The 25,963-nt window shown below is 47.6% G+C and overlaps 1 protein-coding gene across 2 annotated transcripts; it reads right to left on the bottom strand.

Annotated features, from left to right (window-relative positions):
- Positions 1–1,252: 1,252 nt before the first annotated feature.
- rc3h2 (ring finger and CCCH-type domains 2) lies at positions 1,253–24,610 on the bottom strand. 2 transcript variants are annotated; one of them, XM_071349916.1, is made up of 19 exons: positions 24,198–24,610; positions 16,399–16,721; positions 16,094–16,211; positions 14,476–14,709; positions 13,861–14,036; positions 11,964–12,164; positions 11,505–11,637; positions 11,029–11,147; positions 10,726–10,838; positions 10,148–10,411; positions 9,621–9,841; positions 8,898–9,304; positions 8,290–8,427; positions 7,575–7,733; positions 7,088–7,304; positions 6,376–6,460; positions 5,604–5,802; positions 5,107–5,231; positions 1,253–4,758 (listed from the first exon to the last, which is right to left on the bottom strand). In XM_071349916.1, exons 2-19 carry the CDS (start codon positions 16,627–16,629, stop codon positions 4,620–4,622), a joined length of 3,279 nt encoding a protein of 1,092 aa, XP_071206017.1. In that variant the 5' UTR covers positions 16,630–16,721; positions 24,198–24,610; the 3' UTR covers positions 1,253–4,619. The 2 variants fall into 2 exon arrangements, with proteins under 2 accessions (XP_071206017.1, XP_071206018.1); XM_071349917.1 differs by lacking the exon at positions 24,198–24,610 and adding an exon at positions 18,821–19,189.
- Between the last annotated feature and the right edge of the window lie 1,353 nt (positions 24,611–25,963).

Consider the following 25,963-nt stretch of genomic DNA (forward strand, 5'->3'; position numbering starts at 1 on the left):
GTGTGTGTGTGTGTGTGTATGTCTGTGTGGCTGTGTGCATGAGTGAGTGCATGTGTGCTAGTGTGGAGAATCAGAGCAGGTGGTCAGTCCAGTTCAAGTGTTCAGCAGACTGATGGCTTGTAGATAGAAACTGTCTCTGACCCTGTTGGTATCAGACCTCATGCTCCGATACGTCTGCGCGGCGGTAAGGGAATGAACAACTCTCGGCTGGGGTGTATGTGGTCCCTGATGATGCAGCTGGCCTTCCTCAGGCACCGTTTTGAGTAGATATTCTGGATGGGTGGGAGCATGGTGATGTACTGGGCCATCTTCACCTGAATTTCTTCAGCCGCCTAAGAAAGTAGAGACACTGTTGCGCCCACTTGACAAGAGTGGTGGGGTTGTCATACTAGTGAACCTGACCTGAAAATGTGCTAAAGATCAGGGTTTCACCAGAAAAGGTGGATGATGAACATATGGTTCCTGTTGCATATCTGTGGAACTCCCCACTGGTCCCATAACCCTGAGAAAACATCAGAATCAAAATGCAGGTTTTTATCACGACAGGGGATGAGACCCAAATGCAGACACAGGAGGCAGATGGTTCGAGTCTGATATTGAATAATAGACAAGGGGCAGGCAAGGGGCAGGTCGAGGACAGGCAGAAGTTCGTAAACCAGGTCAGAGTCAGATGGGTGCAGGACGGCAGACAGGCTCGAGGTCAGGGCAGGCAGAATGGTATGGTAGACGGGCTCAGGGTCTTGGCAGGCAGAAAAGGTCGGAACCGGGAGGACTAGACAAACAGGGACAAGAAAAACAAGAGTACGGAAAAACAAGCTGGTAGGCTTGATGAGACAAAACGAACTGGCAACAGATAAATAGTTGGGAAGATGGGCGACACCTGGAGGGGGGTGGAGACAAGCACATAGACAGGTGAAACAGATCAGGGAGTGACAGGTTTTGCAACACCAAAATGTCAAGGCTCGTTTCATCATGTTCCTGGACTAAAGAGTGTGAAATGTTATGTCAGAAAAGTTTATATCTACCTCTGACATATTCTGTTTAACTAGAGCTGGAGGGAAAGTGAGTAGGATAGGTATTAGGTAACTGCAGCACATGAAACTGAATAGTCACAGCCCACTATATTTAGACATGGTGTATATCACTATATGGCTCTGGTCACAGCCCACCAAAGACCGCAAGATGGAGACACAGTGTCATTCACACTTGCACTTGATGTTGATCCCAAATCAGTTGAAACAGGACACAGTCACATTATTAGTTTGGTTTTTTCATTTATTTTAGCATGCAATGTTTCAGGTACTGAAATCTCCCTCTGATTTCACAGGTAATACTGATTCATCCAAATAGTATCAGAGTATTCTGCTTGGCCACGCTGACAGTGAAAGAGCAAACAGGAAACAAAGAGAATCAACAGGTCAGGCAGTTGGCTGGTCACATCTGAACACATACTGTATGTACAGCAGATCAAACTAAACCCTGCCTTTGCAATGCCATTAGATAAGCGAAAGAAAACCTTTCACAAAGTGATATTTCAAATGAAATAAATGGAATACATATTATTCATGTACGTGGACATTTTTAGGTTGTCTCAAGAGTTCCCTCTTTCTGAACATTTATTTGTCCCTCTATAACAATATTTATTGAAATCTGATTACATATTGTTGTAAATGAGCAGTAAGTCCATCTAACGATGGTGCCACCTGTAGAAAATAATGATGGATGTGTGTACCATCTTTAATTTCATTTCAATTTCAATCGAACAATAGATTTGCAAAGAAAATGTCTAATACAGACATAAATATTCAAACATCAGTTTCATCATAGTTGCACAATTAACAAATAGGCAAATGTTTCCCGGCTTACATTAAACCATTCTCTGCTAACTTTGTTAACTATTCAGCAAATTTTCAAAATTCTACTGAAGCAAAAAATACTACATCCAGAGAAAAATACTACAACACAACCAATGATGGTAGTAAGTAAGTAATCGTAATAATAAATTGATCATAATCAATAATAAAGCATTTCAAAAGCGTTAAACAGTAAAATGCTGCAGGCAGACTACAATACTTGGCGTGGCCACACAGTGGGCATGTGAAGAACACTTACAGCTCTGGGTGTGTTGTATCACAACTACAGAATCATTCCTCCTTCGCCATGACAACAAGAGGGACTAGCATGCATGACCTGGGGGTGTAGGGTTACACTGGCTGAATAGTGGGTACTAAGAACATCTGGCAGTGATGGGGTGGGAAGTGTGGTGCGATCAGATCCTTACACCAGTGCCTCATTAGACAGGCACTGGAACACACAGGGGATGCATTCTATCTACATAACTCCCAGTAATGTTCTTATTGTACCCAACCCCTTCCCACCAGGGTTATTATACACATATTGGTATTGAATAAAAACAAAGAAAATAAACATCATAGCAAAATGATAAATCACTCCTTGAACACATTTATGTGGTGAAAAGTTACATTAAACAAGATTGTTCATGTAAACACTTGCGCTCATCACCCATCATATTCAGTGCTGAAGATGCGGTCAGATCAGTAGCTTAGCTATAGAACTCCTCCCTGAGGGCTGCAGAGACTGGGCTCTAGTACTCCCTGCTGGAACAAACCTGAACTACAGGAGGCAGAGCAGCCTATAATCACAACACTATACTACCCTTCTGCTTGACCAGTTCTAAACCTTAAGAGACGCCGCTGCCATGTCTCCTTTGGGGCCAGACCTCCTATGTGTGCCCACCAAAGGGCCCTGTTGAGAACACGAGGAACTCAAGTGATTGGTTGTACATAATATGGCACTAAGAAGACTTCTTGAGTCAAAGTCTTATACAGGAAAAGGGGAACAAACAACAGAAATATATTAGGCGAGTAATGCTTACAGTAGGCTTATAAAGTATTGACCATCGACAGTCCTTGTGAGAGAGGGAATATACTGTATGCCTGTATGTTTGTAGGGCAGTCCTTAAGGGTCAGGAAGCACTGGTCAAGTTGTGTCTCACTCACTAGGCCTGTCTGCCTCCTTTCAGACCGTAAAAAAATAAACCCTATTATAAATAGGAGAGTTTTCCTAAGTGCTGTAACACTTAGCGTCACCCAAATCTCTTCACCCCCACAGGCAGGAGAAGACAGCAAACAGAACGTTCAGTGCACAAAACTGCAGTAAAATAACACTGACCCTTTTAGGCCAATGCATGAACAATTATAGCGGTCACAAAACAAGGACGGACTGTATCGGTTTGACAGTTGACCAGCAGGAAAAACTCTGATCGAAACACGAACATAGAGACAGACTGATGAATTGGTTTCATTTCTTTAAAAGAAAAACGACAACCAAAAACAAAACAAAACAGAGATCCTGATACAAAATATTTCGACAAACAACTTCACGGAAGTTAGCAATGCTTCAAAGAAAACAAAAAACGAAACACATTTTGTAAAAAGTTAGAACAGAGACAAAACAAAGACAGCATAAAAAGGAACACTAGATTCACCCGGTGATTTGCTGATCCTCTGTTATAGTAAACCCAGGTTATGAGTTTGGTGCACAGAACTAAAAAGAGCTGATATGTCATGAGATTCCAGGGCACAGATAAATGTCAGTATGATGTGTTATTTCATATACAGTACGGTAGATAAGTACGATTCAAATCACTGGACGCAGCCGCTCAGACTATAGCAATAAATGACGGTGGCATCTGTCGATCATATTTAGGATTGCTGATACATGTTAGACTTCTTGGTGTTTTCCATGAATGAACCCGATGGCTAGGCCTAAATATAAGAGGATATTTTACAAACAGCAACAAAAAAAAAGAAAGGCCACAATTGTGCACACACGTGACTGCGGTGACATCGGTGAGATATCTGAGTGATCGTCATCATCTTGAATTTCGTCTATGAAATGCTTGAGACCAACAAATGACACTGCACACAGGGTAACACAGTCTTCTTCCTGTTCCTTTAAAAAACAAAAAAAACATCTTTCCTGACCTAAAAACCCTGTCCAATTAGCACTATCCTTTTGAAAGTAAAGACTTGGAATTTTCGACATGCAAATATCATTCCTATGACTACAGATACATAGTATTGTATTGTTATTGTTATCATCCAATATCAACAGATACTGATAGCCTTCACACCCAATAGTGCCGAGCACCTTCGTCACCTTGTAAACATTGTAGAACTAATGAATAGAAGACCATTGGATGCCATATGAAGCATTTTAAACACCATCATCACCATCCCTGAAGGCAGTGGAGAGCGAGCAGGTCACACAAACAAACATATGATCAAAACCAATAACAACAACAAAAAACAAGAAACAAATTGATTGAAAACCCTGCCGGGTGAGAAAAGAGGAAATACGATGGAGCCTATTGGTGTTTGTGTCGAAACCAGAAGTCTCTCTTTGTCACGTTGGAAAACGACACTCGCTGTCGTCTGAAGGAGCATACTGTACAGCATGTACCCTTTTTACTAGTGATATTAGGGGGGGGGGGGGGAGACCTGATCGGTGTCTGATGATACAGGCCTGTACGACCCTAAGATGTTACTGTGACAGCAGCTGTAGGAGCTTTGTAGCGGTGGGGTGTCTCTGCCCTCTCAACTGCCGTTGAGCAGCATCTCAGGGCCTGTGTTGGGGCGAGGGCCCATGTCCCCAAGCCTTGGAGGGCCGGTTCTCATCATCAGCTTCCCCACACTGAGGCCTCCTGAGCCCAGACCGCCAGGGGAGAGAGACTTCCTGGAACACAGAGGTACAGTATGGGCTCCGATCAGTGAACAAGACATAGAAGAGATCTCTTTTATATTCCTTGACAGTAACAGAGAAGCTGCAGTACGGGAGCACATGTTTATTCTAGGTCAAGTTCTCACCCACGTGTACGTGATGTGTGTATGACCACGTTATGACCATGCTTGCCAAAGATAATTGCCCCTTGGGGATAAATAAAGTTTATTGAATTGAATTGATTGTCCTAGATGAGGTAAGGACCACATCAATATTCAGCCTTGCTACTGGTGTGTTTAGTGTTTACTAGTCTCGGGTTGCCAGACACTGGTTGAGGCGAGGATAGTAGTTGACCCAGCTCACCTGAAGGCCATCTTCTTCAGCAGGTGAGCATCCATCTTGTCAGTGGACAGCTTGTCTGTCTGGCTCATTTGGGGTTCACTGCTGGGAGGGGTGAGGAGATGGGGGTCCCTTAGCTCAAGGGACTCCTAGGGTATCCAGATAAAAAGTCAGTCAGTGATGTAATAGAAGAACAGGCACACAGAGATGACATCACTCAAGCCCATGCTGTACCATTGCACCACATTACAGTTCCCACACAGATCCTCCCTTAGGAGGACAGAGACAAATGATGAATCAACCAATCAATCAATTAATGAGACACATTATTAAGAGGACATTGGCTGCGTTTACACAGGCAGCCCAATTCTGTCAGTTCTTTGTCTCTTGACCAATGCGATCAGCTCTGAAAAAGATCTGATGTGATAATATATGATGTGATTGGTCAAAAGACCAATTAGTGGAAAAAAGATCAGAATTGGAATGCCTGTGTCAACGCAGCCATAACGACTACCCTGCACCTCAGATTGTTGACTGTTGTCCTGCAGGTCAACGTCCTCCATGTCTAGTACAGACAGCTCCAGCTCAATGTCTCTGTCCGGTTCGCTCTCTGTCGTGTCCTTACAGTAGTCAGTCTGCAGCAGGTCCCCTGCACCAGCCTTCTCTCCACTGCTGAAGGACCGCTCATGGGCAGAAAGCTCACACACTCCCAGCTGGTCACTGTGGACACACAGGAAATCATTTACAATATCTTCACTGTATGTGCTGCTTCAGATATTCAAAGTGACCGTAAAACAGTGCCTTTATACTGTAATGTTATTTCATGTGCCTTCTGAGTGAAACGATGTAAATAGCTGATGTACTGACAGCAAAGAGAGAGACTTGTGGAGTACAGAGGACTAGATTCCCCACTCCAATCATAAATACAGAGACTGTAAGTCAGAACGTGAACAGGCAGCAAACAAGCAGAGAGCTTAGAGAACCGCTCTATTTTTAGTCTAAGGAGAGAGAAAAGGAACCGACTGCAGCACAATGAGGAGAGGAGAGGAGAGGAGAGGAGGAGGAGAGGGTTGAAAACAACACCTCCTACACAGTCACGGCGAGCAAGCGGACGCTCCGCTGCAAACATACAGGAGGACATCGAAGTAAAACGAACCCCCCCCAAAAAATAAAGAAATAAATAAAAAACAGGACAATGCCTTTGTTTAAGGGAAAGAGAGAAAAGGGGGTGATGAGATATGGTATGTCGTATAGTACAGTAAAGTATAGTACGGTGCAGAGTCTATACTGTACCTCTCTAGGAAACTAGAGTGGCTGGACGAGTCAGACCCACGGGAGCTCCACCTGTAGTCACCGTGACCGATGTGTGGACCATAATCTGGAATATAAACAACCATAGATTTAGAATAGTAACAGTGAACAATCTATAACAGTGCATTTCCCCGCCCTTCACACTATTGCTGAAGTTAATACATGGGAGCGCTGACTGCAGTGAACCGGGCTCCACTGAGCCTGCAGAGAGCCTGGGTGCATTCAGGGCCTGGAGATGAAAGACAACTTTCATTCATATTCACACTATAATCCCTCCACACGTTAACACGTTTCTGCTCGGTGCTAGCACAGTGGCCGGCCCGAGCGAACTCTGCACCTCTCTGAGGCTGAAGATATTTATTTCTAAACAGAATGTTCCACATTCGTTACCTTGCAAATGAACAATAATTCTAAATGATTGACGGTTTTAACACGGAGTAGCTCTCTTAATTCATACCTACTGCTGTCATTTCAGCACAGCTGTCGGTTCCACCCAGTACACACCGTCAGAGTGATTACAAGTCAAATGGTATAGCAGAATTGACAAGAAGTCAACATTAGGGGCAACATTTCACTTCTACATGTTAGAACCCTTTCCCCCCGCTGTAACCGAAAGGTTTGAACCCAAGTTCCCTGTTAATACAGTGTATTAACCCGCTAAGCTAAAGCCTAGCCACCACTATCCCCTCCTCACCTCTGAAGTTGATGGGGGTGGTGCTGTTGCTTCCCTGGCAGGCTGTGGCCTGGACGGGGTCAGTGGTGTGGTACCCTGTACGGGAGGCGCGGGAGATAGCCCCCCATTTAGAGATGATGGGTCCCTCTCCAAATGGGATGATGGGATCCTCGTCTTTCAGACGACGGTACGGCTCAAATGTGTGGAGCCACCGCTTCCTTTCACCATTATCTACTTCCTGGAAGACACAGCATTTTATAGAGTGAAGTCATTGGAAGTTGCACTTCTATTTGATTACTTGTCCAAGCCATACTTCAATGTAGAGACAATGAGTCATCATGATGTACAGTACCCACTCAAATGTGTTTATCGTGTTGTCATGTTCCTTAGGGCATATTAATATGAGTCGGAGTTGATATAGAGTTGTGTTTCTAAGAGGGTGTGTGGTTGATATATGAGTTGATATATGTTTTGTTTTATACAAACGTGTGTGTGTGGGTAGACTCACTGAGTGTTCGGAGCAGGAGTGAGCTGAGGCGTTGTGATGCTCTGGTTCAAAGGGGCTGATGCAGGTACTGATGGTTCCACAGGACCAGGGAGAGTAGTGGGCCAGACGCTCCTCACCCCGGTACTTACAGTTCATACACTGATCACCTCCACTGTCATGCTGATAGAGAGAGAGGAGGGGAGGGAGGGGGGAGAGAGAGAGAGAGAGAGAGAGAGAGAGAGAGAGAGAGAGAGAGAGAGAGAGAGAGAGAGAGAGAGAGAGAGAGAGAGAGAGAGAGAGAGAGAGAGAGAGAGAGAGAATAAGGAGGGATGAGAGGAGGCGAGAAAGTCACAAAATGAAGTGGAAGGTTGATGCTGTATTTGATTAATATCCTTGCTTTTGTCTCCCTCAGAGGACTCCCACAAACATAATGTGACTATCTATGCTTTAGCTACCAGTTGCCCAGCAACAGTCACACTCTAAAATAGCTTTGTATTCAACACATATTTTGGGTCAGAATCAAAACCCACACAAACAACACATAGAGGACTGTATATGTGAGCATTTCTAGACTTTAATTTCATGGGGCATAGGAGTGGATAAAACTGATTACAGTATGCCATTTACACTTGTTCTATGCACAAACTGTCATTCTATGCCTCTCTCTCTCGCTCTTTCTCTCTCGTGCTCATAATGTATGCACTAACACACTCTGCGTGCGTGCAGGCCTACGTACCTCTGCACCAAAGTCTACGGTGAAGACGGGGGAGGACTGGGAGGGCCTGTTCATGTTGCCGTGGTGATGGTGTGCCCATTGCTCCTGTTTCCGCTTGAACAGATCCTCGTATCCAAGAGGAACACGCCCATAAGAGTCCTGGAGAGTGAGAGAAAGTGAGAGAGAGAGAGAGAGAGAGAGAGAGAGAGAGAGAGAGAGAGAGAGAGAGAGAGAGAGAGAGAGAGAGAGAGAGAGAGAGAGAGAGAGAGAGAGAGAGAGAGAGAGAGAGAGAGAGAGAGAGAAAAAAAGAGAGAAAAAGAGAGAGAGGGGGAGAGAAGGAAAGAGGTAAAAGGGTTAGGATTGGGTGAGAGTTCCCCCATGTACAATAAACACCTACAACAACATTAATCATAGCCTTCAAAAGTCGATCGAACAGGAGGAAGAGGGGAGGAGGAGGAGGAGGAGGAGGGCAACGAGGAGGGGAAGCGGAGGAGGTGGAAGAGAAGATGTGGGTGAGAATGAGTTTGCTGAGCTGAGTGGGAGGAGAGGCAGGAGGACAAGGGAAAGACATGACAAAGCCAGTCGTGTTAAGGAGCGCGCATGCGGAGGCGGATATACTGCACCCGTACCCTGTGCAGCGCTGCTCTGTGCTCCCCCGCCGAGCAGTAGGGACTGTCCAGGGAGGCATATCTCTCTCGGAGGGGGGGCTGGTACACAGAAGAGTGCAGCACCTCTGGAGGCAGCGAGTTACTCCTGGCGTCCTCGCGGTGGTACAGCTGGGGCCTCCACATACGCCGACTGTCATACAGGGGGGCGTAGCCACCATGGGCCGGGGCCAGGGGCCCGTACTGGGGGGCCGGCGGGGGGCCGTAGGGAGAAGGACCCGAGCGCTCCCGTGGTGGGGGGAAGGAGGCGTGCTGCTCGGAGTAGGGAGGGGCCATGGAAGGCGGCAGAGAGGACTCGAGGACGTGGCTGGACCGCAGGAAGCGGGCCATGCAGGGTTTGTGGTGGTGCATTGTAGCGGTGTAGTAGTTACCTAGAGGAGCAGGGAGGGGGAGAGGACATCAAGTGAGTCTAGAAACGGCTGTTTCAAACAGTATTTCAATGGCGAAAGAGTATACAAAAAGGCCCAGGAACCAATGAAAGATTGAATCACTTCTATGTTGCGTCCATTAAAAAGCAACAATAAAAAGGTTGGATAGAGTGAAAGAGTGATCAGAGTGAATAGAATGGCAATGCAAATGAGCAGTTTAGCTTACCAGGCAGAGTAACAGAGTTACCTCTGCTATTGCCTCTGTTCATGAAATGATATAAACACTGTCTCTGAAATGTGGTGCCATGGCTCTACTCACTGGCTGGCTGGTAGGGTTGTGTGTCGTAGGGAGGCCGGGGGTCCTGGTAGTACAGTTCAGAGGACTGAGGCTGGTGGGGAGGAGGCTGGTGAGGGGGTCCTCTCATTAGGAAGTGCCCTTGTTTGGGATGACCAGAGCCACACTCTACCCTAGACCCCGGACCATGGGGAGAAGGAGCTGAGGAGTGGTTGACAGGCGTCTTTGGAGGAGAAACCGACTTCCTGATAGAGAGAGAGAGAGAGAGAGAGAGAGAGAGAGAGAGAGAGAGAGAGAGAGAGAGAGAGAGAGAGAGAGAGGATGTCAGACTAGAAATACAACAGGTCTCGCTAAATCCAGATGACACATTAAAGCCAGCTGAAACATTCCACTTTCAGCTTGAACGTTTAATACTCATTCAGTGATGAGTCATCATCATCATGAATAACAATACACAGTAGGTGAAAGTAGGTGAAACCACAGTCAGTAGGCGAAACCACAGTCAGTAGACGAAGCCACAGTCAGTAAGTGAAAGCATTAAAGTGCCTTACTGTTCCATAGAGCCAGATGAGGAGCCGCTGGAGCCTGTGAGTCCGTTGGATCCGTTAACAACGGACCTCTCCCTCTTCATCTCCTCCATCATGTTGCCTCCCCTGGGGATGAGCTGTGTGGACCCCTCTGTTACAGACCCCGACCCCACCAGTCCCCCAGCGCAGGCCTCCTCTCCTGAGTCGCCCCCCTCACTACCCATACTCCCCTGGGCTAGGGGGAAGGGCCGGCCCACGCCACTGATCTTCTTGTTTCTCATTCTGTACCTTGGAGTGGGGGGGGGGGGGGGCGAAAAAGAGAGAGAGCGAGAGAGAGCGAGAGCGAGAGAGAGCGAGAGCAAGAGAGCGAGGGAGAGAGAAAGAGGGAGAGAGGGGGAGTGAGAGAGAGGGAGAGAGAGAGAGGGAGAGAGAGGGAGTGAGAGAGAGGGAGAGAGAGAGGGAGAGAGAGGGAGTGAGAGAGGGGAGAGGGAAAAAAAGAGTGTCGTTCGTTTCAACACTTGTTCACAGGAAAGCCTTGACAAGAACAGAGAGGTCTATGTCTCATCGTATGCAAATGAGCGTGGCGGTGTTCTCCCTCTCACTTCTCTAGCTCGTCCTGTGTGTGTGCGAAGGTGCAGTTGGATCCTCGCGGACAGCCACCCTGCTGCCGGAGGTCTCGACACATACTGGTCTTATACTTGCTGTTGGGCTGCGGCTGCATGGGGAGGGGACAGACAAAAACAGACAGCATGTCACTCACAACAGTAAACCAGAGAGTTAGTCAAACGCACCGTGGTATTATTCAACCGGTGTATTTTGTTTGCGTATTCCACAGGTGTTATTACATTAAAGGGAGGTGCGTGTGTGTGTGCGTGTATGCGTGCGCGGGCTGTCAGCTCCCGTACCTGCGGTGTCTCGTGGCTCTTCTTACTGAAGTTCTGTATAAACTCCACCAGACCATCGACCATCACCTTCACCGCCAGCATCACGCTCTCCAGCTCGTCCCACGACGGAGACGCCGCGTCTACACACAACACCCAGGTCAGACATCAACAACCCTCATCTAGTTGCTTTCGAAACAATACTGGGTGGTCATAGTGTCTGCAGCATCGAAACAAACCCACAACCCACATGTACAGCAGACGTACAGTACACACCTGTCGCACAGCCCCGTGTCTAGACACATCAACAAGTCAAGGGAGTCCAATGCATCAATAATGTACAATGTACAATGCATCAATAATGTATTACCATATTACCTCTTGTGTCCAGTACTATCATTTGTGACGGTCTAAACCTGAAGTCAGCTGCCTGGGGGAAGCTGCTGGGTTCCCTCGGGGGCCCTGACCTCAAAGTTGGGGCGTGATCGTACTCTATCTACCTGGGTTGTGGTCGATGTTAGCCAGTAGTTCCAGATGTGGTCTGAGGCTGTTTAGGTTCGCAGGGTCTCCTGTTCTCTGTAGGACTATCGTCAGCTCCTGGACACTCTTAGCAAAGGACTCTGGGGACTGGAGCTGGGGGAGAGAGAGAGAGAAAAAGGGATGCATAGGGATGTGTACAGCAGGCGTACGGCCATTTAGAGTAGCTCACAGTGAGTAAGCAAGTGCAGCGTGTCAGAGTAATGACGGTAAAATGTTGGGATGACAGAGATGGTTGCCTTGTCAACCACTGACTGAATGAGGTATTAGTTAGCACATGAGTCAGGAGGCTCTCCAGTGCCTCATCAACTACTGATCTGGAATCTCCTAAGTGACGAGCGGAGGTCTGTGTAGCACTGTAGCGATGCCTGATTGGTACGATGAGCGAAGTGATACAGTGATGGGGACGCAGGGAGCTATACCTTATCAATGATAGACTGCATGTGTGACTTGTGGATGAGGTCGCCGTAGAGCAGGGAGGACCACTGCTCAGGTGAGATACGGAGCCCCGCCTCCATGGCGATGTGTACGATCTGGGCGTCGTGCTCGCGGCGCAGAGCCTCGTAGGTACGGAACTCCTCCTTTAGCTGCATCAGCGACGAGTCCTCGTCACGCTTGGTCACCTGGGAGGGGGAGGGACGGGGAGGGGGAGGGGGGCGGAGGAGAGGATGGGAGAGGAGAGGAGAGGGGGAGGTCATACAATTACGAGACTGTGATATTGCTCAGAGATAAACATCCGGCCAGCCTAGATGTCACTGCGTCCCTCTCATTTGACTGGCAGACATTTGCGTGGTGTCCTCAGACTCGAAACTCAAAACTCAGATCATGTGTGAGAAACAGAGTTCCCCCCACTCAGAATCTGCCCTATGAGTAATCATCATAAGACGCCAGAAATCAAAAAGTGTGTGAGGATGTTAATAAATCTGTGTGTGTATCTCTATCTTAGAACCTTTGCCGCTAAAACAGACCTGTGTCTGTCTATCTGACTGTCTGTGTCTATCTGTCTGTCTGACTGTCTGTGTCTGCCTGTCTGACTGCCTGTGTCTGTCTGTCTGCCTCTGTCTGTCTGTCTGCCTGTCTGTGTCTGTCTGTATGACTGTCTGAGTCTGTCTGACTGTCTGTGTCTGTCTGACTGTCTGTTAGTTAGTCTGTCTGTCCTTGTCTGTCTGACTGTCTGTGTCTGTCTGTCTGACTGTCTGTGTCTGTCTGACTGTCTGTATGTGTCTGTATGTCTGTCTGTGTCTGCCTGTTTGTCTGCCTGTCTGCCTGTCTGTCTGACTGTCTGTGTCTGTATGTCTGTCTGTCTGACTGTCTGTGTCTGTCTGTATGACTGTCTGTGTCTGCCTGTTTGTCTGTCTGTCTGTTTTCCTGCCTGTCTGTCTGTCTGCCTGTCTATGTCTTTCTGACACTCTGTGTCTGTCTGTCTGACTGTCTGTGTCTGTCTGACTTTCTGTTTCTGTCTGTCTGACTGTATCTGTCTGTGTTTGTCTGTCTGTGTGTCTGTCTGTATGACTGTCTGTGTCTGTGTGACTGTCCGTGTCTGTCTGTGTGACTGTCTGTGTCTGTCTGTCGCACACACACACACACACACACGCACGCAAACACACACACACACACACACACACACACACACACACACACACACACACACACACACACACACACACACACACACACACACACACACACACACACACACACACACACACACACACACTTCCTTGTCACCAGCAGACTGTTTCGTTCCATCACTTGGAGTTTTCAGATATTTATTGAGTGTGTAGAGGACCATTTTGAGTTGTACGTGTTTCCGTTCTCAGCTAATTTGCCACAATTGGCTATACACATCTAAACCAAAGATCAGATTGTTAGATCTCCAGGAGAGATTCAGCAACACCATCTGTGCACATGGTAAGTGACACTCTGAAGCTTTTTCCACTGCTGGGCATCATAAGTGCCAGGGGGCAGAAGATGGCAGACGGAGTCGCTCTTCAGTAAGAGTGGTTCATTAATCAAATGGGATTGGTGGTACAGCATAGTGTGTATTGATATCTATAGCAGTGTGGTAAGTAAGATCAAGTGATCATTTTAGAGCACTTTGGTGAAACCGATGAATCAATGTCCTTTCTATTACCCCTGGGTGTGTATCTATCTGTGTGTGTGTGTGTGTGTGTGTGTGTGTGTGTGTGTGTGTGTGTGTGTGTCTGTGTGTGTGTGTGCGCATGCGTGCGTGCGCGAGTGCATCATACGTGCACGTGAGAGCAAACATTGCCCACCAATGTACAACATCATATACAACACAATAGAAATATGTCTTACCTTAAAGCAGGAGGCTCTGTAGAGCAGCTGGACCACGTGTCCGATGGAGGTCTTGGAGGCCTGAGGGAACCTAGCTTCCAGTTTCTGGACCACAAACAGCACCAGTACCTTCCTGGACAAGGCTGAGCCGTCCTCTAGGGCCAGCAGCACCAGCTTCAGAGCGTCCTCCTGCATCGCTGAATGACGATACAGACGGCTTTCATTATACACAAATGGCGTAGTACTGTAGTACTCAAACGCACGAGCTCTGCTCGTACACACTAGTACACAACGCCTGATACCTCAGCCTAATGTCACTACAGTAAAACGGGATGGGGAGATTAGAATCCCGAAGGCCAGGGTGGGAGTTCTACCTGGCAATTCCATTGGTGTCTTCAGACTTGAAACTCAAAACTCAGATCATGTGTGAGGAACAGAGTTCCCCCCCACTCAGAATCTGCCCTATGAGTAATCATCATAAGACGCCAGACTCTATGAGGTTCAACAGCCCACAGCAAACCTTACGGCTATCACTTATTCACAAAACACATCAGTTCATCATGTGATTGACAGGTGTACTCTCCTATCACCATCAGTTGGTATGATTGACAGGTGTGTTATCCGGTCACCACCCACCAGGCCCCAGGAACTGGCATCCCCGTGCCCTGACGGCGGCCCACAGGTTGGCAGAGAGCTGCTGTGGGTTCTGGTGCTGCAGGATGAGCTCTGTGACGGTACGTTCCCCTAGCGACCGGCCCGCCCTCACCGCACGTACCCGCCCCTCCTCTTCCACCAGCTGGCAGTTGACCAGTGTCACCAGCTTCCTCTGCATGGGTCGACTGAGCGCGCTCGGACTGAGGGTCACCACACCTGCATGGTGGAGAGAGGGGAGGTCAAAGGTCAGAAGACAGGTCCTGCACACACTGAAATACTAGCCTGGTCCTTGATCTGTTTGTGTTGCCTTGCCAATCAATCAATCAATTAATCAATCAATCAATCAAATGTATTTATAAAGCCCTTTTTACATCAGCCGATGTCACAAAGTGCTATACAGAAACGCAACTCCTATTGGCAGCCCAAACAGATCTGGGACCAGGCTACTTAAATATTACCACAGAGACAGCTCCCTGCCACACTCAGTTATTGTTTACCAGAGCGACAGGTTAATTATAGTCTAAAATGAGTCTGTATGGGGACAGAGAAACTGTACGTTGCCCCCCCCCCCGCAACAGAAAAACACTATATTTCTCTAGTAAATGTCTCATAGCAGGCCAGAGTGATGAAAACAGTGTCTTAAAACACTTTATTACAGTGAGTCAATAAAAGTGCAGGGCTGGATGACCTCAGTAACCTCTCTATTTCTGTGATCATCACAAAAACAGTTGACAGAAGCTGCCGAGCGGTTTAACTGCACCGCTCAGCTCGCCACAGAGAGCTTTCCAGGTGAATTACACCCAATAAACAGACCACTTCGGCACGACAATTGGCTTTTAAAAGCACTCAAGGGTCCCTGCCCGTCACACACACCACTTTATGGGTCCTAGGAGAGGGATTCCCCATCCTCCGTCCTGCAATAATTGCTACAGATCATCTAGTCTACAATATGCTGTGTATCTGTGAATGAGACGTAATCAAGTATATGCTGGATATGAATTGACATGCAGGGGAGCCAAGGGACAAAGTGGTGGAGGAGAAAGTGATATTATTAGTTTAACTTTAAAAAAACAAAAAAACATTTTGGCTGTTAACTTTTTTCTTGTCTAATCTAATCTTGTCATCTAATTCAATGATTCCTATGAAACTAATGTAACTACTTCGACACGGCTCATTACATTTCCTTTTGATATAATGTGTGGCTTCTGGCTTTGTGTTGGTGTGGGGGGCCCAGGTTCCTTATCGCCTTACAGAGTGGATAGGTTTCCCGGGTTGAAGCCTGATTGTCGCTGCTTTTACATGCTCTGACGCAAACGTTCCCACCACATTCAACTCAGACCCTGAGAATAACAGGAAATGCTGTGTTCCTCTACACACACACGCACGCACGCACGCACGCACGCACGCACGCACGCACGCACACACACACACACACACACACACACACACACACACACACACACACACACACACACACACACACACACACACACACACACACACACACACACACACACACACACACACACACACACACACACACAGACACACACGCCACACACACGCATGCATTTATCAACACAGCTCTGTGCTCTGGTACCTTTGCCTCCACTGATGGGTTTGAGATAGAGAGCCAGCTCCTCCACACACACCCTGCACACCTCATAGTGCCCTACCTCCACAGCACTGCTCAGAGTCACAGGCTGGGACTCCAGGACCTGGGAACATACCACAAACACAACAACAAGTCATCATCATCATCACCATTATCATCATTGTCATTGTTATCATCATTATCATTGTCGTCATTGTTGTTATCGTCACTATCATCATTATCGTCGTCATCGTCGTCATCATCATCAGAAGAAGAAGAACAGCAGCAACAACAACACGTGCTGTACCCACCTGAGCTCCCACCAGCTGTAGCAGGGCACAATTGACAGGCAGGAGGTCGATGTCAGTGCTGATGGCTGTCTGGTCGAAGGGGCAGGCCTTGCGGTGCAGCTTGTGCAGACAGGTCTTACACACGGTGTGCGAGCAGCCCAGACTGATGGGCTTGTGGCCATTGCTGTCAAACTCATTGTAGCAAATGGGGCAGGATAGGAACTCTGTCCATTGGGCTGCCTGCACTGGCATCCTGCTGCCTGTCCTGCCTGCTGTCACCTCTGGAGGGTGGTGTCTCACTCAGGGGGATCGCATGCCACCACGCCCCGACAGCTCAATGACAACTGGTAGAGAAGAAGAGAGAAAGTAGGTCAGAGTGCAGGTCAGCAGCAAACCGGTCATCACCAGAGAGACCATGCACTCCATGTATTCTCCATTGAGCAAGGTTTTTAGTCCTGCACTAGGCTTTTAATCTGTGTCTGGGAAACTGGCCTGTCATGTTTTAGTTTCGTTTTTTTGTCTTTTATTGCCTTCCAAAAACCACAGGTGCAAACTGCTCGAGTGAAATGCGCAATACATCTGGCACCCAGTGGCTAAAGACGCCTTAGCCGTTTCACAATCAGAATCTTGGAAGAGAAAGGAGAGTGGTGGGTGGCAGTCTCTCCACGCTTTCTTTCTCCCCCCTCTATTTCCCTCCCTTCTATCCCCCCTGCCTGTGAACAAACACCCCTCTCCTCCACTACCCACTGCCATTTGTAAGGGAGGTGGTCATCACGCTCGCATGATGAGATACCTTGTCCCGAGACCTGAAGACTGCGTTAGCTCCCTGGTCTAATGCATAGGGTTTTTAGCTCAGTGGGCTAACACAGTCTTCGGGAAAACAGGAGACCCGAGATTTGAACCCCAGTCGGTAAAACACCCTTAACCCCACCCTTTTTTCCCGCCCCAGCCCCACCCTCTCTCTGATCCCCTCCCTGCCAGTCCATCACGCCTCCTCCTGGGTTAGGGTGGAGAGGCCTTCTTTGGCTGGCTACTGACCCTGGAGGTGACCTGCCCTGGCATTGTCCTATCAGTCTGATTTATACACCGACTGAGTACAAGGTCAGATTTACACACACACCCTCTCTCTCTCTCTCTGCACGCCGTCACAGAGCACAGGATTATAAATACTCTGAGTGAAATTCAAGACAGCGACAGGATGGCCACAGAGGGAGACACAGAGATGGAGAGAACATGCTCAGACAGCCAGTTGGTTCAGCATAATCACTACAGGTGATGATTTTGTATTTTTATTCGGATCCCCATTAGCCGTTGAAGAAGCAGCAGCTATTCTTCCTGGGGTCCACACAACGACAACAAATAACACCACGAACAAAGAACAACATGACCACAAGAAGAAGGATGAGAAAACAAAGAAAAAGAAATGAATGAATAATTCTAAGAACAATGTGTGGGTGTGTGTGTAGAGTGTGTGTGTGTGTGTCTCTTCACAGTCCTCTTTGTTCCTTGAGGTGTTGTTTTATCTTTTTTTTTTTTTGGTAAAGTGATTTTATTGCTTGCCTGAGTTACCTGAGGTGGAAGAGAATCCCATGAATAAAGCCAGTGCTCTTTACCGTACTGTGCATCACCAAGCCTCTGTTCTCAACTTGGGGACAGTAAAGAGACCCCTGATTGCATGTCTTGTAGGGTTTGTATGGATTTTCTTTTTTTTTGATGTAGTACTTTCAGCACGTCAATACTTCTTTCAAAGACCAGCAATGATGCAGTCAATCTCTCCTGATGATCTGGCCGATAAGCAAGTCTGCAAGCCTTTAGATCAGGGGTCTTCAAATCTTACCCTGGTTTTCTGTTCTACCTGATCATTAATTCCACCCACCTGATTTCCCAGGTCTAAATCAGTCCCAGATTAGAGGGAAATAATTCAACCGTACCATATCCAAGCAGCAACAGCACCGGGAGCCACGACTTAACTTCCCTGCATGCAACAGCTGCATCGACAGACAGACAGACAGGCAGCTGCTAGTTGGAACCAACTGCACCACCATCCCCACCCCTCACCCCATTCATGGCATGAAGAAGTTGCATCAGGCTGGTTTAGAGCTGGCTCTATACAGGTTATGCAATAGAAGAACGCACTGCTGTTCACAATCAATCATTGTGCAGAGACAGAGGGAGTCGCCATGCATATTGACCCTGAAGTACAGGTTTCTGTGAGGAAAGTTTTCAATTAAAAAATGAAACGTTGCATAAAATGACACGCTTACCTACAATTCTAACTAGGCTACTAAAATATCAAGCTCTTCAAGCTTCTAAATAGGATAAACACTTGGACAGTTTTGCATTGATATACTCTGCAGAATAAAACGCAAGTAACTTATTCAAGTAAATAAAACCACTTGGTTTTATTTGCGCATTCAACTACTTTCCCCGCAAAATTACGCACCATCCAAGCTTCCAAGGGAGCGATGTGTCCACATTGCCTCTGCCGCGTGGACAGCTCCGTGCTGATCTTGCGTGTCATGTTTCCGCGAGGGCGCTGATCCTGAATATTAACGCCACGAGCTTCACGCACAACAGTTGAGCTCGGTCACTGCCTCACGGACCAAAATGAAAATGCATGTGACAACAAAACGTGTAAAGGCTACCGGGGGAAGTTTTTTCGCGCTTAAGTTAGATGCGGTGAAGTCACTGGGCGGGAAACCATAAATATCATTTGAACCACTGTGAGTGAGTCAGTGTCACGTTGAAACCACCTGTTCCGGACTGTACACTATAGAGACATCCTGTTTTTCGTGGTGCCCCCCGATCATGTTAACCGTCTCCTTGTGATATACAGTCTCATATAATCGGTAATCCCCCCCCCCCCCCCCACACACAACGTCTTCCACAAAAAGATACAATGTAACATTTAGCTGTACACATTTGTCTCTACACATTTGGCCCCTCACATTTGGTTCTCCTCACACATATGCCCCAGTCAGTCCTCGCATGCCGCCTGTAGAGTTCTACCCAACATACCCAACATGCCTCAAGAGAACAGCATGTGTTCTATAATCTAAAGGACTGCCTGTTATTCTAAATGGACATCATGCAGTCCGCTGATGGACAGGCCCTCATGTTAGCCAGCCGGTTGGTCCCCGCCCCTACTCCTCTACCGCCCTCCAGGAACCTGAACCCTTGGAATGCTAGGAGCAGTGAAGACATGTGCGACTTGAAGGTTGATCCTGACGGACTGGTGCTTGAGATTACAGCATCGCGACCCCAGAGTTAGAACAACGTGTTCTAGACCAGCGGTCCTCAACCTTTTTACGGTTACTGTACCACCAACTGAATTCTGATCTGCCCGGAGTACCCCTGAAGTAACCCCTCGTGCATTTGACCAATAAGCCTATATTCTCATGAGTCTTCTCAAGTACCCCCTGTGGACAGGCCAGGTACCCCCTGTGGATAGGCCAGGTAACCCCTGTGGACAGGCCAGGTACCCCCTGTGGATAGGCCAGGTAACCCCTGTGGATAGGCCAGGTACCTCCTGTGGATAGGCCAGGTACCCCCTGTGGATAGGCCAGGTACCCCCTGTGGATAGGCCAGGTACCCACTGTATATAGGCCAGGTTCCCCCTGTGGACGGGCCAGGTACCCCCTGTGGACAGGCCAGGTACCCCCTGTGGATAGGCCAGGTACCCCCTGTGGATAGGCCAGGTGCCCCCTGTGGACAGGCCAGGTGCCCCCTGTGGACAGGCCAGGTACCCCCTGTGGATAGGCCAGGTAACCCCTGTGGACAGGCCAGGTACCCCCTGTGGATAGGCCAGGTAACCCCTGTGGATAGGCCAGGTACCTCCTGTGGATAGGCCAGGTACCCCCTGTGGATAGGCCAGGTACCCCCTGTGGATAGGCCAGGTACCCACTGTATATAGGCCAGGTTCCCCCTGTGGACGGGCCAGGTACCCCCTGTGGACAGGCCAGGTACCCCCTGTGGATAGGCCAGGTACCCCCTGTGGATAGGCCAGGTGCCCCCTGTGGACAGGCCAGGTGCCCCCTGTGGACAGGCCAGGTACCCCCTGTGGACAGGCCAGGTACCCCCTGTGGACAGGCCAGGTACCCCCTGTGGATAGGCCAGGTACCCCCTGTGGATAGGCCAGGTACCCCCTGTGGACGGACCAGGTACCCCCTGTGGACAGGCCAGGTACCCCCTGTGGACAGACCAGGTACCCCCTGTGGACAGGCCAGGTACCCCCTGTGGATAGGCCAGGTACCCCCTGTGGATAGGCCAGGTACCCCCTGTGGATAGGCCAGGTACCCCCTGTGTATAGGCCAGGTTCCCCCTGTGGACGGGCCAGGTACCCCCTGTGGACAGGCCAGGTACCCCCTGTGGATAGGCCAGGTACCCCCTGTGGATAGGCCAGGTGCCCCCTGTGGACAGGCCAGGTGCCCCCTGTGGACAGGCCAGGTACTCCCTGTGGACAGGCCAGGTGCCCCCTGTGGACAGGCCAGGTACCCCCTGTGGATAGGCCAGGTACCCCCTGTGGATAGGCCAGGTACCCCCTGTGGACAGACCAGGTACCCCCTGTGGACAGGCCAGGTACCCCCTGTGGACAGGCCAGGTACCCCCTGTGGACAGGCCAGGTACCCCCTGTGGATAGGCCAGGTGCCCCCTGTGGACAGGCCAGGTACCCCCTGTGGACAGGCCAGGTAACCCCTGTGGATAGGCCAGGTACCCCCTGTGGACAGGCCAGGTACCCCATGTGGACAGGCCAGGTACCCCCTGTGGATAGGCCAGGTACCCCCTGTGGACAGGCCAGGTACCCCCTGTGGACAGGCCAGGTACCCCCTGTGGACAGGCCAGGTACCCCCTGTGGACAGGCCAGGTACCCCCTGTGGACAGGCCAGGTACCCCCTGTGGACAGGCCAGGTACCCCCTGTGGACAGGCCAGGTACCCCCTGTGGACAGGCCAGGTACCCCCTGTGGATAGGCCAGGTGCCCCCTGTGGACAGGCCAGGTACCCCCTGTGGACAGGCCAGGTAACCCCTGTGGATAGGCCAGGTACCCCCTGTGGACAGGCCAGGTACCCCCTGTGGACAGGCCAGGTACCCCTTGTGGATAGGCCAGGTACCCCCTGTGGACAGGCCAGGTACCCCCTGTGGACAGGCCAGGTACCCCCTGTGGACAGGCCAGGTACCCCCTGTGGACAGGCCAGGTACCCCCTGTGGACAGGCCAGGTACCCCCTGTGGACAGGCCAGGTACCCCCTGTGGACAGGCCAGGTGCCCAAAGGCGTCCTAGTACACCTGGATGTGAAAAACTGTTCTAGACAGTGGTGTAAAAAGTACCCAACTGTCATACTTGAGTAAAATTAAAGAGATACCTTCATAGAAAATGACTCAAGTAAAAGTAAAGGTCACCCAGTAAAATACTACTTGAGTAAGTCTAAAAGTGTTTGGTTAAAAAAATTATAAATCATTTCAAATTCCTTATAGTAAGAAAACCAGCACCATTTTCTTGTTCTTTTTTTAACTTAAGGAAAGCAAGGGGCACACTCCAACACTCAGACATCATTTACAAACTTGTGTTTAGTGAGTCCTCCAGATCAGAGGCAGTAGGGATGACCAGGGATATTCGGTGCGTGAATTTGACTATTGTCCTGTCCTGCTAAGCATTCAAAATGTAACAAGTACTTTTGGGTGTCAAGGAAAATGTATGGAGTAAAAAGTACAATATTTTCTTAAGGAATGTAAAAAGTAGTCAAAAGTATAAATAGTAAAGTAAAGTACAGATACCCCCCCAAAATGACTTAAGTAGTACTTTAAAGTATTTTTACTTAAATACTTTACACCACTGGTTCTAGACTATAGTAGCGCTGTTGGAGGGGACTGAGCAGAACTTTTGTAAGTGTGTGTGTTCAGGTAAGAGAGAGAGAGAGAGAGTATGTGTGTGTGTGTGTGTGTGTGTGTGTGTGTGTGTGTGTGTGTGTGTGTGTGTGTGTGTGTGTGTGTGTGTGTGTGTGTGTGTGTGTGTGTGTGTGTGTGTGCACATGTGCATTCGTGTGTGTGTGTGTGTGTGTGTGTGTGTGTGTGTGTGTGTGTGTGTGTGTGTGTGTGTGTGTGTGTGTGTGTGTGTGTGTGTGCGTGCGCTCGTGTGCGAATGCCTGTGTGTTTTGAAGGGAGCTATTCTCTTGTAAAGAGGACAGCTGGGCTTGTCCTGCACAAGTAAACCCTGCTGTTCCAGACATGGCCTTAGGACACCAGTCTCCCCATCCCTCTACCAACCAGGCCCTCAGAGTACAGTACAATACAGTACATTACAACCGGTGACAGGGCTGAGATTTCACACAAACATCTCTGTGGCGGGCAATGAAATACAGAATACGGAATATGGAATACGGAATAGTGCGAGTGTGCTTCAATAAAATGAGTCATAGTCGTTAACGTCTGTTTGAGTCATGAAACAAGACCGCCACAAACCTAATCCCTATTCAATCACTACCCCCTTAATGAGTTCAACACTATATTCCCCTGGATGATATAGCTTGGTCTTTGCTCTGAACCAGTCATCAGAGAAATAGAATCAATCAAGTCCTTTTCAAAACATAGTGTTTGTCGATAAAAAACAACAACAAACATGTCTATTATCTATCCTGTTGCCTAGTCACTTTATCCCTACCTGCCTATATGTACATATCTACCTCAACTACTCATACCGCTGCACATTGACTCAGCACTGGTGTTCCCTGTATATAGCCATGATATTTTTACTCTTCGCTGTTATTTGTTATTCACTGTGTATTTATTCCTTGTGTCACTATTTCAATTTTTTTTTTTTTTTTTTTTTTTAAATCTTTCGTTGTTGAAAAAGGACCCGCATGTCAGCATTTCACTGTTAGTCCCCTGTCGTTCACAAAGCAAGTGACAAATAACGTTGGATTTTATTTGACTTGGTTTCCTTTTCCTGTGTTTTAAAGAATAACATCACTGTTAATTTCCTCTCGCTGTTTATCAGTTTTGGATTTCAGATTCAGAGGTCACTATTTCACAACTTCATTTGGAGAGGGACTTTCAAACACATTCCATATCTCAGTGTTAATATAAGAGTATTATATTAAATTAACCATTTGAAATGATCATCTTTAAAAATAAGATAACTGCAGCACTCTATGGATCCAACTAGAAGTGCAACTTTACAATTGTCGGCCTAGTGATAGTAGGCCTGGGGCACATTATAGGCTGTACATCAGGATGTATTGATTTCAAAAGGCCTTTTGTGTATTCATTCTGGCATAGATAGGCTACGTTGGCAGTGGGTGGCGCTGGCACATGTCACTCCTGAGAGATCAAACTGTACACGGATGTAGGTGCCACAGTAGTTCTTGGAAGGTGCATTTTGTTATGCAACTTCATTGAACAGCCTCTTTGTGTAACAGTGTCTAACATGATCTGTTACACTGATGCCTCTGTGCAAAGGAGCCTAATGTAATAATAGGCTAGGTCTAATGGCAATTTTGACAATTTTGACAATGCAAATTTTGAAGACAAATTGTTCTTAGTAGGTTTCCATTCCTGACTGTATATAGGCCTATATGCAAAAAAATATATTGAAATAGACCTATCATGATGAAATCGTGCATGGCTCCTAAATGTAATAATGGTACCCCATAATAAATGATCTGCCTGCAGATATTAAGTAGGAATGTGAACAGTTGCCAACTACTATAACTGTGTATGGACTCGACCATCATCAGGTGCCACAAACGGTTTGGCAGCATGCAACACTTCTAAAAATCATAATTGGGACAACGAGCTGAAAGTCGCGCCTCTCTCTGTCACTTACCTTAGGCACTGTAACGGAGTACTATAATAATCATATTTTTATCGTCCAAGAGAGCAAACGGAAAAGATCTTCATCAGTTGCAATGGAACCACGGCAATCGAACCAATAATATAGACCCCGTATTTAAAACATCATTTCAGCACATCAATTTACTGCTATTTGCTCCAATTTCTCTATTCATTCCCAGCCTATGCGACATGTTCGCTCAAAGGTACGCTCCCTCGGTTTGACAACTGGGTAGAACGATCGTGTAGCCTACTGTATCACTCCGCTTCCAGTTTTTGAACTGCGTGCCTTGGGCAGGCGCGTCTTGATCAACAGGAGAGTGTTTTGTGGTAAAACGAGCTGTACACAATAATATATATTCCAATTTCACCTCGAAACCTTGTTTATAATGGTTGTGCGTATGTGGTACTATTTTCATGTTATGGGCAAGGATAAAGACGTAAAGGGGCAAAGCCGGAACAAGCCGCTTTTCGAGGCGTGGGCTGCATCGTTTTTAAAGAGACAGAGGATGCGATAAGACCGTCAGACGCAATACTCCAAGCATGTTTTGGCCCTATAATGGCAACCCCCTATCGAATTGACCGTCTCAGTGTCTCCACTTGCCTAAGTTTTAATCTCATTTGTCTAATAGTATAATCTAATGCAAGATAAGCCACTTAACTTGAAGAGAAATAAAAAGTGCAGTGTATCCAGAATGTTCTATCATTCTGTAATATATCCGCTATTAAGCTACTGTGTAATAACAGAATAGAATAATGAATAGAGTAATGAATAGAATAATTAATCTACCTGTAACAACCCTAATGAGCATCTTGAGTGATTTAGCTCTTACTGGGACCTAGGCTTTGGCACTGATTGTAGTAGTGCTGTAGAAATGGCAGAAACGTGGTTCAGAGGATGGAGAACGAAAGGCCCGATGCTCCCCTCTCCTCCATTCCTCATTCATAATGAAAGGGTCTTAAACAGTACTTTACACATACACACACGCACACACACACACACACGCGCACACGCACTACTCCCTTTTACAGTCACTCTGTGTCCCCTCACTGAGGGGACCCTGAGGATGAGAGAAGTGTTGGGTTGCACTGAGCTGAGTGTGTTGGACATTTCTGGAGCACAGGGATAAAAGAGAAAGAGAAGAGAGTGACTGAGAGAGAGAAAGAAGGGAGGGGAGAGGGAGAGAAAGAGCAAGAAACCCTCTCAGACATGCTGGAGAATCCACTCATATAGTATTGATGCTCAGTGAGGCACACAGATGCAGTCGGACCATATACTGTAACTGGGGCATACAATGACTTTCTCCCTCGCTCTCTATATCTTACTCATGCAGAACAAATAGCCTACATACCAACACACAAAGATACCAACATATTATAGAGCAGTCACTTACACATATATGAATATTGATTCATACATTCCATTCCTACGCTCACAAATATTCATCCAGGATTATGTGTCTTGGAGGTTCCCTTTGTCTATAGGTAAGCGCTTCATTCCAAGTGAAATGTCAGAAAGAGGAAATTCCCATCATCCAAATACTGCAGGTGCCACCTTGTGGCCATCTATAAAAGTCTACAAGGCAATATGCAGTCAAAAAACTTTAAACAGACACACATTTAATCAATGAGAATTACGCAATGTTCATATAGACAGGTAACGGCACATTGGTAAACTGACCTAACGTGTGCAACGTCTGATTTGTCAACCAGCATAAGAATATATCATTATGTGGTTTGCAAGTCAAGTAGTAAAATGAA

This window comes from Salvelinus alpinus, chromosome 18 (assembly GCF_045679555.1).
Source record: "Salvelinus alpinus chromosome 18, SLU_Salpinus.1, whole genome shotgun sequence".
NCBI lineage: Eukaryota > Metazoa > Chordata > Actinopteri > Salmoniformes > Salmonidae > Salvelinus > Salvelinus alpinus.

Bases quoted from the DNA above. Each gene is read 5' to 3' on its own strand.
- rc3h2 (XM_071349916.1), bottom strand. From the start codon at position 16,629: ATGCCAGTGCAGGCAGCCCAATGGACAGAGTTCCTATCCTGCCCCATT. The intron at 9,305-9,620 runs GTGAGTAGAGCC...CTGCTCCTCTAG, and splicing joins ACAACCCTACCAGCCAGCCA to GTAACTACTACACCGCTACA. The intron at 5,232-5,603 runs GTGCAGGGTAGT...TGGATACCCTAG, and splicing joins ACAACAGTCAACAATCTGAG to GAGTCCCTTGAGCTAAGGGA.